This window comes from Eubalaena glacialis, chromosome 7 (assembly GCF_028564815.1).
Source record: "Eubalaena glacialis isolate mEubGla1 chromosome 7, mEubGla1.1.hap2.+ XY, whole genome shotgun sequence".
NCBI lineage: Eukaryota > Metazoa > Chordata > Mammalia > Artiodactyla > Balaenidae > Eubalaena > Eubalaena glacialis.
Genome location: NC_083722.1, coordinates 19,704,040 through 19,717,622, shown reverse-complemented (window position 1 = coordinate 19,717,622; position 13,583 = coordinate 19,704,040). Strand labels below are relative to the sequence as shown.

Below are 13,583 nucleotides of genomic sequence, written 5' to 3'. Positions count from 1 at the left end.
TTGTTTATCTGATTCCATCATTCCTTCTACATTTATTAGTTAGCATTCTGCTGTAAGGTAGAGCTTTTCCTTATTCCCCATTTATCTCTTTCTTTATATTAGTATACAGTCATGGATTCCTATTTTATTCAGTGGTTTATATCACATTACTAACATTATTTATCTTGATGCTCAAACTGTTCCAGATTTCACTTGAAGTTGGCTTTTGTGTCTGTCTCTTTACCTATTTAAAACCCTGAGTTCACACAAAAACATCTCCAGTTCCAACCCATCAGCACAGGATTTATTCTAGCTTTCTCCATGTGTCTATCTGTAGCTCCTTTCTCCAACAGTGAGAAACCTGGCCTCCATCATCCTCAATATATATTCTTACACGCTAGATCTCCTTGTATGTGATCCATTACCTGGCAAATCCCTTCAGCCCTGGCCCTGCTAGTCGAATCCCCTTGGCCCAGAAACAAATAAAAAAAAAAAAAAAGAAAAAGAAAACACAGGGAAGACATACATGACCAAGAAAGGGTTAATATCCTTAATTGTTCATGTATTTCATTGAAACGTCTTTATGTTCAGATTTGGAAATGGATTCACTTTTATGGTCTATTTTTTTAAATTATTTTTTCATTTTTGCCAATTTTATATGTGAAAATGGTATTTTGTTATTGGTTTAACAGACATTTAAATTATTGATTTACTATTAATGAGGTTAAATATACTTCAAGTGTCTATTGACTATTTCTATTGCCTCTTCTGTGAATTGCCTATGTCTTTTTTTTTTTTTTTTTATAAATTTATTTTATTTTTGGCTGCTTTGGGTCTTCGTTGCTGCACGCGAGCTTTCTCTAATTGGGGCGAGCGGGGGCTACTCTTCATGGCGGTGTGCGGGCTTCGCATTGCGGTGGCTTCTCTTTGTTTCGGAGCATGGGCTCTAGGCATGTGGGCTTCAGTAGTTGTGGCACATGGGCTTAGTTTGCTCCACAGTATGTGGGATCTTCCTGGACCAGGGCTCGAACCCATGTCCCCTGCATTGGCAGGAGGATTCTTAACCACTGCACCACCAGGGAAGCCCTTGCCTGTGTCTTTTGCTCATTTTTCTATTACAATACTAATCTTGATGTGAAGAATGGCTTATTTATTAAAGATAGTAGCCTGTCATGTGTCAAGTGATTCTTGTGGTTATTTATTTTTCTCTTAAATTTGTTTCTGATGCTTTTAACCATGCAGAAACATTTAAAATTTTGTGTAGTTAAGTGCATCATCTTTCATGGTTTCTGCCTGTATGTTTTCCTTAGAAATGTCATTCCCACTCTGAGATTATACAATTATTCACTTAAAATTTGTCTTGTTAATTTCATGGATCTATTTTTGACATTTAACTCCCTAATTCATCTTGTATCATTTTGACATAAAGCATGATAGGGATCCAGTGACCTGTTATTGGTAATGTCAACTTCAAGTCAGCGTCACCTAGGCTAAGTATGGATTCCCTGCAAAAATGGAATACTCATTGCCGTGGGATTGTGCTAACACAATTTTTGATTACTCTGTCCTTTATTCATCTCTATCATGCATTAAATTATTATCTATGCTTGAGTCTGTTTCTTTACTCTTTATTCTGTTTCATTGATCTGTCTCTTTTGGTTCTGATATCATACTGTTTTAATTTCTGTAGCTTAAAAATACATTTTTATATCTGAAGGATACCTCCTCCCTCTGTACTTTTTTTCCCCCTAGCAGTTTCTTGACTATTTTTCTGACACCTTTACTTTTAAAAATTTACTTTAGAATTATTTTTCCCTGTTAAATAACACTGCCTCACTGGGAGATGCAGATTCAACAAGTCTTAATGCATATACAGTGAAAAACAGTGGCTGGAAGGTAAATATTCAATAAGGTTAATTATTACTTTTAAGTGGCAAAAGTCCAACTCCAGCTATCTTTAGAAAAGAAGGAGACTTTATGGGTTCATGCAACTGATAGCCCTAGGAAAGAGCTGGACCAAGAGGTCTAGATGGTGCTCTCTCTCCTAGTGGAAGACACTGGCCGTCCAGGACTCAACCTCTAAGTTTAAAATCCCTGATGCGAGGAAGGCATCTTCCTCACAGCTCTAGCTGAGAAGTCTTGGGGAAAGTTCTAGCTGAACTAGCTTCCATCAAATGTGCAGCTCTGAGCCAAGCACTGTAGTGGGAGTGGATATGCTGGCCTTGTACCCCTATGGTCAGCCTCACCGATCAGTATGGAAGAGATTCTGTCTGTCTGGAAGAGACTGGGGATGAGACACTGCTTGAAAAAGCAAAAACAAAAAGTAGATGATACTATATTTCCTTATGTTTTAAGTTCTTTGAGGTACCTCTTTGTTGCTTTCATATATAGCCTATGTTATTAGTAAGTCCCTACTGAAAAATTAAGAAGTTGGAGTGCCAGACTTCTACTTTGCCCATGGTGTCAGAGTTCATTTGCAGACCATGGAAACCCCTCTGGCTAGCATATGCTGAGAGGGGCATAAGACCATGTATTAGGGGATTCAGTGCTGATAAACTGTGAGAAATGGAGGAGCAAGCTCTAAGCTGAGTGTCCAGAACGGATTCCCAGGAAAACACACAGAACTGGCCTGCCAGGGCCACCATGCGATCAGACAGCCACTGTCCCATTCACTAGCTCCACGTCCAGCTCTCTCCTGTGTGGTTTGGAATGGAAGAAGCCACCACCTTGACTGTTGGCTCTGGGGTCTCATCACCTCAGCCACCCTCCGTACGAGCAAAATAGATGCCCTGCACTCTGCCTGTGATCACCTGGGCCCCCTCCACCTTTGCTGCGGAAAGGCCAAGCACTTCCGTGCTGGCTGAAGGAGCAAAAGAGGGAGAAGTGGGCTCCTCGATAGAGGCTGGGAAATGTAGTCTTCATTTTCTAGACTCTGGCGTGCATCTGGGCACAGCCATAAGGGGGTCGGAATGGGATGGAGTGAGCCAGGCCACCAAGGAAGAATGCTGAAAAGAACACCTCTACCACTGACTTGTACATCATTTTAAAGGGGGAAAGGATATTTTTTAACCCTCCAAAAGGTTATAATCTTAACCTTTAACTTATAAAGGATATAATCTTACTCTAAAGCATAGGTAGCAACTCTAAACATATGTGTGTGTGTATATATATGTATATATATACACACATATATATGTATATATGTCTGTATTTTTCTCATTTCACTGATTGTCACTAAATCATTGAAAATTTTACCATAAACCAGTTCTGGGTCAGTGAAATAGCCTTGGGGAAATCCTGCTCTACTGGGTGGACAGAAAAAGTGAAAAGAGATAAAATTCAAACAGGTGAATTTTGCTACTACTTAATCAGCCTGTCTGCTTTTGGTAGGAAAGAACTTGAAGTTATACGTGGTAGGGTGCTGTTTGGATTATACATGAATTTTTATAATTTCTTTATTTACGCCTTCCTTCTGCACTCCTTCCTTCCATCACCCCCCTCCCCGCCATCACATTGTTCTAACTTCCCATACCTGGAGATTGACTGGGTCTGCTTTTCCCAGACTGTTGACGCTTGCCCTCTAATCTCTATATTTTCCTGCTCCCCAGCTGTTACTTGAACACCAGGATGCATATCAGGCTGGAACCGTGTTTCCTGACGCCTTTTACCCAAGAATCTGCGAAAGAGGTAAGCTAAGATTTATGGACCAAATGATGTCACTTTTCCTTGGTTGATAGGAATAGCTAGGACTCAAAAAAATATAAAATAACACATTATATTTTCCACTATTGTTGATCAATGACTTGGGTGCATTTTCCATTTAACCGAAACTTACTTGCTTAAGCATAGAAATTCTGAACGCTTTATTCTAAGCACCCTGACTTGCTTTCCTGCTTCATGGCAGTAAGAGAAAACATTTTGAAAGAAATCAAAAGGTCTGAGTTTTGTTCCTTCTATGTTGTCTGTTAGCATGTGACCTTGAAAAAGTCACTTCCGTGCTGAGTCTCAGTTTCCACATCTATAACACAGTAATATCTAATTAATTACTATTTAATTAATAGTAATAATTAATGCCTGCTTTGCAGCTTTACTGAATTGCTGTTGCCATTAATGCATGTTATTTTGTCAAGTCTTATGCAAATCCAAGGTAGTGTTATTAGTGAACTGGACTTACGAGTTGTTTCAGTCAGGGCCCCCGGAGGCATAGAAGATATACTCAAACTGAATAATTTGAGGGGAGTTTTATAAGGGGACAGTTTACAAAGGTGTGGACAGGATACAAGAAAATTGCAGGGCATAGCGCAGGGGAGGGGGCAGACAGAGCTGCGGGGAGAGGGTCGCTTGATGGGACCAGACCTTGAGTCAGGGACGCAGCCAGCCCCCTGTGACCCCACAGAAGGGGAGCTGGGAGAGTGAATACCCCACCCTCTCTCTCCTCCTTTTCTCTGATCTCCTGTCAGTTCTCCCCATTGGCCAAACCCAGCCCACCCCAAGCCAGAGGACAAAGTATTCAGTTGAAGCAGGTCACCTCAGAGGAACAGTACAGGAGAGAGAAGGATGGAAAGTGAGTCTGGGGGGACCAATGAAAGACATCCAGTACATTGGGTTGCCACATAAACCATTTTTGGAGTCTTAGGGTCATCAGCCATTATCTCACTGTTTTCCAATACAGTGATACCTTTAAAGTCAATGAAATGTTTAGAGCTACTCACGCCTCTAGTTACGATCCCAGATAACTCAGCTTTTGTGTTTCTCTATTTGTACGGGGTTTTTTCCTGTTTCCCTCTTAGTCTGTTCACTATCCTTTCTCTATCCTATTATTATATTTTGCCTGCTTGTTGTAGTTCTTTCTAATAATAGAATAACCTATTACTTCTAATTTAGCATTTCCCAAACTGTATTTAGGAGGCTTTAATGTCTCTTGATATTTTTAACATCTCCTTGATATCTTACACAAAAAAAGAAGTAAAAATGATTTTTTTGTCAATTAAATTTGAGATACTTTTGCTTAACATATGCCCTTTTTAGAGACCAAAAAAACCCAACACAATAATAAAGGTTCTGAGAAGAGTGTAAGAGGAATGCAAACTCCAGCATTTTCTCTCTCTCTCTCTCTTTTTTTTCTTTTTAAATTATTTATTTATGGCTGTGTTGGGTCTTCGTTTCTGTGCGAGGGCTTTCTCTAGTTGTGGCAAGTGGGGGCCACTCTTCATCGCGGTGCGCGGGCCTCTCACTATCGCGGCCTCTCTTGTTGCGGAGCACAGGCTCCAGACGCGCAGGCTCAGTAATTGTGGCTCACGGGCTTAGTTGCTCCGCGGCACGTGGGATCTTCCCAGACCAGGGCTCGAACCCGTGTCCCCTGCATTGGCAGGCAGACCCTCAACTGCTGTGCCACCAGGGAAGCCCTTTTTGTTTTTTTAAATACATCAGTAGATAAGATATACCCTCTTATCTATTATAAAGATTGGGACCAGTATGTGACTGAAGTGAAAAGGTCAATTAGGATTATAAAACATGTACCAATTACATGGAATTTCACACAGACTCCTGCTAGATTTTCCCAGTTTTCCTAAGTCTTACCTTTCTCTCATACATATCTACTTCAACAGTTTTTTCTTCTTTGGTGATTCACTTTTATTGCATCTTTCGAGAGGACTTAAATTTCTTAGATACTTAGTTGCCAAAGAAGCCACTTTTTGAACTCATATTTCATCAATTTACCTACTTAAATTCTATCATCACAGTAACAAGGACAATTGGCTTAATAAACAGGATTAGAAACAGACATGGCTGACCTACCATAAACTATAGCAGAGCCACGGAGACCGAGATGCTTGGGCCTATGCATAGTGGCCCGCTAGTTGCCAACATCCAGCAGTCCTGGGATGTGGCTTTCTTTTGCTTTCAGTCCATACGATTTACAGAGGGAACAAGGAGCTTCAGTTAATCTGGCAATTTGGTTAAATGAAGTTTTGTCAAAAGAGCTACTGCTATACTTAATTCTGGATTTTTGCTGTATTCTGTAGAAGAGGAATGGTAAAGTTTATCTCTAGGAAAACTGTTGGAGAAAATCAGATTGCTTACTTACAACTTCTTGAAAATCATTTTCAGAGAAACCACTGATTTAAAACTGGTTAGTAGGTCCTTGTTGTTTTTATATATATATATATATATATATAAAATAGTGTATATCTGTTCATCCCAAACTCCTAAATTATCCCCCTCCCTCCCTTTTCCTTTTGTAACCATAAGTTTGTTTTCTATGTCTGTGGGTCTATTTCTGTTTTGTAAATAAGTTCATTTGTATCAAGCACAGGGAACTATATAACCTATAATGGAAAAGAATCTGAAAAAGATGTACATGTATAACTGAATTACTTTGCTGTATACCTGAAACTGACACAACATCGTAAATCAACTATACTTCAATTAAACAAAAACCGATTAGGTTATTTTTAGTTTAACAACAGTATAAAAAAGTTGACCTGAGAGATCTGACTCTGGAGTTTTGCTTTTGATTGCCCCTGTGACATGTGACACTCTATGAAGAATCTGGCACTTGAAGGTTTTGAGTAGATGTCAGTTCCTGTCTTTTTCACCCCTCCTGCAGGAATAAAGAGGCATATGGGACACCCCATTTAAAAATATTATAAACTCAAATGCTTGAAAGCCTTTGGAGTATCTACTTTTGTCTTTTGTGCTGTTAGGGAGACTGACTGTGATGGAAAAGAAGATTGAAAAAAAAACCCCAAAATCAAAAAAAAAAAAAAAAAGGACAACTTATCTCCTTAGCTTTAGGGCAGAGAACTTAAACACTTCCAGCTTCTCTTGCAGCCCCGCTGTTTCCAGATGCTATGAGCAGTTAAGGCTCCTTTTTCTTTTGACTGGCCCTTCTGTTCTAGAGGCTTCCTTGGAACACTGACTCAGGAAAATAAGAGGCTTGGAGGGAAGGCGAAGGGACGCAGCAACACATCAGGTGGTGGTGGAAGATCTGATTGAGAATGTCCAACTTTTTAAGGAGGAATTCTGAGGGTTGCTTTTGTTTTGTCAGGACAATTCCATGAAGTGTCAGAGAGCACTCACCGGACTCCATTTCTTAATGCAAGCGTTCATTATATCCGGGAGAACTATCCCCTTCCCTGGGATAAGGTAGGCACAGCCTCTAACCCTAAAGATACTCAGTTCCTGCCAAGTACTCTTTAACCCCATTTGTGACCCGCAGCCCCACCCCAGACTCTGTGAGGGCTGCTCGCCGTTGTGCCTGCGGTGCCGAACACAGCATGTGGGACATAGTAGATGGCTAGTTAATACCTGAATAAATGATGGTTTTGTGTTTGTGTTTTGAAATTTATACCTTCAATTTTATCTGCAGTAAATGATGTTTTTTAAAGTTTGGGCTATGTCACTTGGTCATTTTGTTCTAATAGTAAATTAATCTGAAAGCAGTTCCAAGGCACTCGAAAACATTTCAAAAAGTCCTTTGTGTGTTTTGGGAAACTACAGTATACCTGTCTCTGATTTTTTTGTGAAGTCTCAATGATGGAAATGGATTCATCTGTATTAATCCTTTAATAAGATTGTTATAAAATAACCCCCCCCCACACACACACACCTCTAATTTGCTTATTTGGCAGGACACAGAGAAATTGGTAGCTTTCTTGTTTGGAATTACATCTCACATGGTGGCAGATGTCAGCTGGCATAGCCTGGGTATTGAACAAGGATTCCTTAGGACAATGGGAGCTGTGAGTACATATCTTCAGGTTAATGGCTTTATGGGAGTGATACTGTCATACCCAAGATCCAAAACTGACCCTCTTAGGAAAAGGAAAACTTTAGGTTATTCAGATTCACACGGAAACAAGACTTTGCCCAGCGCGGTATTTGTTAGATTTCCATCTTTCCTGTTCATTCCTCTTACTCTTCTTGCTTCCCGGGTAAATTCATCCACGTGGGCAGAATGACTGATGTGCACTGAAAACAGCGATGGATGTGATATTCTGTTTTAGTCACAAACAGTATTTGAGAAATTGTATGTTTTATTCAAGCTGTACCTCTTAACAAAGGTATAAATACCTACTACTTGGTTCTACCGTATTTAAAAGTAAGTTCACATGTTTTTGTTTTCTTTCCTTCTTACTTTTCTATATGAGGATGCCATATCACCACTAAAAATTGTGATCTTACCTGGTGACTTAGCTTCTGAAAGTCCCCTCTGGTCATTCATTGATATTAATACCGTTCTGTACCAACTTTAAACTTGCACTTTGTAGAGATTTTCCATGCCTCCTGTTCGATGCAAATGTCTGCAGTAGCTTTATCTGTCTCAAGATATTAAGTATACAACTCAGCTGCCAATATCATTTTTTAACACATAAAGCAATAAAATTAAATGTTTCTTTGAAAAGTGAGTCCATCCACTAGGCATTCCCAGCAATCATTGGGTTAGGCTGTCATCTCCTCACTACTCACTTCATTGTGGGCTTTAATTTGTGAGATACACCAGATGGGTCTCTTTTTTTCCTCAGATTGATTTTCACGGCTCCTATTCTGAGGCACATCCGGCTGGTGATTTCGGTACTGTTTATTTACATTTACCAGATTTTCTTTTGCGCTAGTTATATTTCACTTGCAGTCACTATTGTACCTTAAATGTGTATTTTTTTAATCTCTTGCCACTAGCTTTCTATTTTAATATTGCAGTTTGTTTGGAGTACAGGAGCACCTCATTTCACATAGAGATGTACTTCTGTAAAGTTGCATACTTTTTTTTGGTAAAAAACCCCCGAAAAACCCATTACATTTTATCATTTACTTGTGTCATTATTTTAGAAAAGCATTGCTTTTTAAATCAGATTTAAATTCATTGCCTAGTGTCTCCTAATACTTTAGCTTTAAATTGGTAAACTCCATCTTTTTTTCTATAGTAAATTACCTTTAAATATACAAATTATTGGTGAGTGGTGTTTATTTACAAGAACCCTTATGGTCCTTCTTAAAGTAAAAAACCTTTTGGTTATATGGGTGACTCTTTCTTAATTCATGTGTTTCACTAAAATTTTAAAAGATCACTTTTTCTTAAAGATGTGCCTATACCTAAAACAATGAATGGAAACCTATAACAATGTGAAGAAATAATAATCTGGATTGTGCAAATTTGTGTTCAAAGAAGCATGCTATGTGTTGTCATTAACTCACCAGATGCAAATATTTTTCTCTTATCATAGGAGGAGACGTGTTGAGCCAGTTTGAGTTTAATTTTAATTACCTCTCACGGCACTGGTAAGAGCAATGTACATTTAAATATGTGATACCCAAATGGCAGTTAGGAGCTTGACTATATTTTCCTTAGGAAATATAACTTGCAATGTAATTAGGAGCCTTCTGCATTTGTAAATTTTGAAAAGTAAAACTAAAGATTAGAATAGCCTAAGTAGATTCTTTTAAAAATTTGTGAATTATGCCAAACATATAAAATAATGTATTTTTATAAATAAAAAAGATGATGCACACTGTGTGGCTGCCACCTAGCTTAAGCAGTAGAGCATTGCTGGTACCTAGAAGCTCCAAGTCTTTCCTGCTCTATCACATCACCTTTTCTCCCACCTGATGTAATCACTACCCTAGGTTTTCTTAATCGTTTAGTTGCTTTTCTCTATAGTTTTACTGCATGTAGCTATATCCATATGCAAAATATTATATGGGTTTTCACTTTAGATAAATAGAATTACACAGCATGTATTTTGCTTAAAATTAAATTTAAATTAAATTAGAATTTAATGTAATTAAACTTAAAAATGTTTTTGCTTAAATTTTTTCTCTGACATTTAATCATATTGATATGTTCAGCTGTAGTTCCTTGATTTTCACCACTATATGGTCCTCCATTGAGTGGATATACCAAAATGACTTGACTTCATTCTAATATTGATGGATGTGTAAGTAGTGTAAAGTGTTTTTGCTTTACACATAGTGTTGCTATGTACTTTTTTTTTTGCACCAGAGGGGAATGTCTTTCATGTATTTTTGCACCAGAGGGGAATGTCTTTCAAGCAGGTGGCACCAGAAGTGGAATTGCTGGGCTGTAGGGCTTACGCATGTTTAACTTAAGTAAATAATCCCAGACTGTCATTCAAAATGGTCTTCCCAATTTGTACTCGCATCAGCTTTGTTCTGCTTCTTCTGTGTTCTCCAGTGCTTGGTATTGTCCAGCTTTAAAATTGTTCTAACCTATTTGGTGTGTAATGGTATCTCCTTAAGGTTTTAATTTGCATTTCCCAGACTACTAATGAAGTTGAATATTCTTTCGTATTTTATCGATTGTTTGTGTTTCATTTTAAGTGAAAACCTTTTGTTTGGTTTTTAGCCTATTTTTCTGTTGGGTTGTCCTTTTTATTTCTGAGTATTCTCTGTATATTCTGGCTTCTAATCTTTGTCCGTTTATCACTTATTTGTTATAAATATCTTTTTATAGTTTGTGGCATGTCTTTTTACTTACGGTGTATCTTGATAAACAGAATTGGTTAATTTTAATGTAGTTGAATATATCAATCCTTTCTTTTGTAATTTGTACTTTTGATGTCTTATTTAAGAATTCCTTCCCTACCTTGAGGGCATGAGGTTATTCTCCTACCTAACTTTCTAAATAATTTATAGTTTCATTTCTTAACTTTATATCTTTAATTTACCTGGAGTTAATTTTTTGTATATTCTGTGATAGAAATTTTACTTTTTTCCTGTAGAGATAACCGATTGTCTCAGAACCATTTATCAATAGTCTGCCCTTCCTCACTGATCCGTAATGCCCTCTGTGACATAAATTAAAATTCCATACATATGCGGGTCAATTTCTGGGCTTTCTATCATGTTCTGTTGGTCTAATTGACTTTCCCTGAGCAATACTGATTTTTAAAATTACAACATCTTTAATACATTTTGACATCTATTAGGGGTGATTTCTCAACCTGTCCTTTTTCTTCAAATGTATCTTGTCCATTCTCTTGCTTTGGCTCTTGGTAGGATCAAGTTGCCATGTTCCAAGAAAAATCTTGTTGGAATTTTGTTTAGAATTCTATTGACTCTAGAGATCAAGTGGAAGAGAATTAACAATTTTTCAATATTGAGTCTTCTTATCCAAAAATATGCTATATGTTTTATTTAAGTTGTCTTTAATGACTCTAAAATTTTATAAGTTTTTCCATCGAGGTCTTACACATTTTATTAGACTTAGTACCATAAATGGTAACTTTTGGAAACAACTGTATTTTCTAATTGATTGCTGGTGTATAGAAATGTAAGTGACTTTCTAATTTTGATTTTGTATCTAGCAACATTTCTTAGCTATCTTATTCTAATTATCAGGAGATTCTTTTGAATTGACTCACAATTCATAATCTACAAATTGTAACAATTTTTTGAAATTCATTTATTTATTTTTGGCTGTGTTGGGTCTTTGTTGCTTTTGCTTTTCCTTTTCAGTCTTTATACCCATAATTTCTTTCTTGCTGTATCATATTGGCTAGTATTTCCAGTACAATAGAAGTGGTGATATTGAGCATGCTTTTCTTGTTCTTTATTGTAAAGAAAACGCTTTCAATGTTTCATCAAGTTTGCTGTAGATTTTTGAGAGTATCCTTTATCAAAATTAAGGAAGTTTCCTTCTATTTCTAATTTGTTAGTAGTTTTTATTATAAATTAATTTCATGTGTATTGAACTCTTATTCTTCATCTGTTGAGATAGTTATTTTTTTCTTAATCTGTTAATATAGTGAATTATACTAATCTATTTGCAAATATTAAATCAACTTTACCTCCTGGCACAAAGCCAATTTTGCAAAGCTATATCATCTTTTTTTATATTTGTTTCATCTCTTCTCGCTGTTTAGGGTTTTTGCATCTATTTTTATGAGTTAGTTTGTACTGTAATTTTCCTTTCTTCTATCCATGTTTGGTTTTGGTATTAAAGTTATTCTGGCTTCATGAAATCAGGTGGGGAGTATGCCTTTCTTTACTATTTTCTGGAAGTCTGTGTAAGATTATAACTTTGATTTCTTGAATGTTTGGTAGAACTTGTCTGTAAAGCTATCTAGGCCTGATGTTTTAAGAAGTAGGGACTTTTTAAAAACTTTTTAAATGGTTTTAGGACTGTACAGTTTTTCAGTTTCTTCTTAAAGAGTTTTATATTTTTCTAGGACTCTTCCATTTTGTCTAAGTGTTTAAACATTTTGGCATAAGGTAGTTCATAATGTCTTATGTTTTTTCTTGTTTTATTTGTACCTATGTTCCTTTGTTATCCATAATGTTTTTTATCCTGCCTTCTCTTATATTTTTAAACAATCATGTCTAATATTTTTCAGTTTTATTATTAAAAAGATAAACTTTTGGCTTTGTTGATCCTCTTTACTATATGTTCTTTTTCTCTTTCATTATTTTTTCTTATATTTATTTTCTTCCTTCTACTTTTCTTTGGTTCCTGTGAAATTTGAGTCTTGATTTTAAGGTCTAGCATATGATTAATTTTTATCAATTTTCCATCTGTACTTGAAAAGAATGTTAATTCTCCAATTTTTGGTTTAATGTTATATATGTACTTATTAGCTCAAGCTTATTAAATGTACTACTCAAATCAGAAGATTTGTAAGCTATAAGTAAGATAGTCTTACTATTTTTATCTGGTTGGTCTAACAATTACTGAGAAATTTGTTTAAAAATCTCCCCCTGTGATGGTTGAATTTTTCAGTTTCTCCTTGTAGTTAGTTTGCCATACATGTGTTTGAAGATATGTTGTTAAGTATATTCGAGTTTTAAAGTCTTATATTTTTCTAGTGAATTGAACTTTTTATCTGGTGACTCTTTATATCTCACAATGCTTATTGCCTTCAAGTCCGCTTTACCAGATATTACTGTAATTACTTTTTGTTGTTTGTTTTTTCTTCAAATGTTTACTAAGCAGTCAGGTGACATAACTCTATCCCTCAGTCCCAGCCTCAGTCCCTGAGCATGGAGAGCTGAGAGTTGGGAGAAGTGCTTACAGAACAAAGAGGAAGTAGAGCTGGGGGCTTGGCAAGTTGCCCATTCCCATCCCTGGTCCTTCTGCCTTAGAGCTAAGGGAGGCCCAGAACCAACAAGTCACTCCCAGATCAGATGAGGCCAGCTGGCCTTTGGATGTCCCAGGAAGAGGTGGTGGTAGCAGTGACAAGAGGTTTCCCCCTAACTCTCCACACAAGGTCATCTGCACTGGATTAGATGTCCATTTCAAATTGTGCGTCATCGGGGATCTTGTCTTCTTTTGGTTATATTCACTGGTGCTTGAATTACTCGAGGCTTGCATTAGAGTTGCATTTCTCCAGAGAAAGTTTGTCTTGCCTTCTGCATGCTACCTCAAGGCACAACCTGGGACCACATTAAGTTACTTTCAACCCTTGAAGTTCTTCTGACTACACAGCTGGCATGAATGAAAGACAAAACATTTGTGGGGCTGGGTAGTTGTTACCAGTTCTCAGGGGAGATATTTTTCCCTCTCTCTATCCTTTGCCAAGATGAAGACAGGCAGGTTTCTTTGTTGTCCTTGTTGGTATGTTGAGTTTATTTCTAACTAATATTCA

General features: G+C 37.1%; 1 protein-coding gene across 1 annotated transcript in view; it reads left to right on the top strand.

Annotated features, from left to right (window-relative positions):
* The window catches only part of GPLD1 (glycosylphosphatidylinositol specific phospholipase D1), a 47,019-nt gene that overhangs the window by 7,846 nt on the left and 25,590 nt on the right, over positions 1-13,583 (top strand). The window contains exons 3-7 of the mRNA XM_061194874.1: positions 3,588-3,666; positions 7,031-7,128; positions 7,614-7,724; positions 8,508-8,556; positions 9,207-9,261. Coding sequence (XP_061050857.1) covers positions 3,588-3,666; positions 7,031-7,128; positions 7,614-7,724; positions 8,508-8,556; positions 9,207-9,261 — 392 coding nt within the window. The remainder of the gene's footprint in view (positions 1-3,587; positions 3,667-7,030; positions 7,129-7,613; positions 7,725-8,507; positions 8,557-9,206; positions 9,262-13,583) is intronic.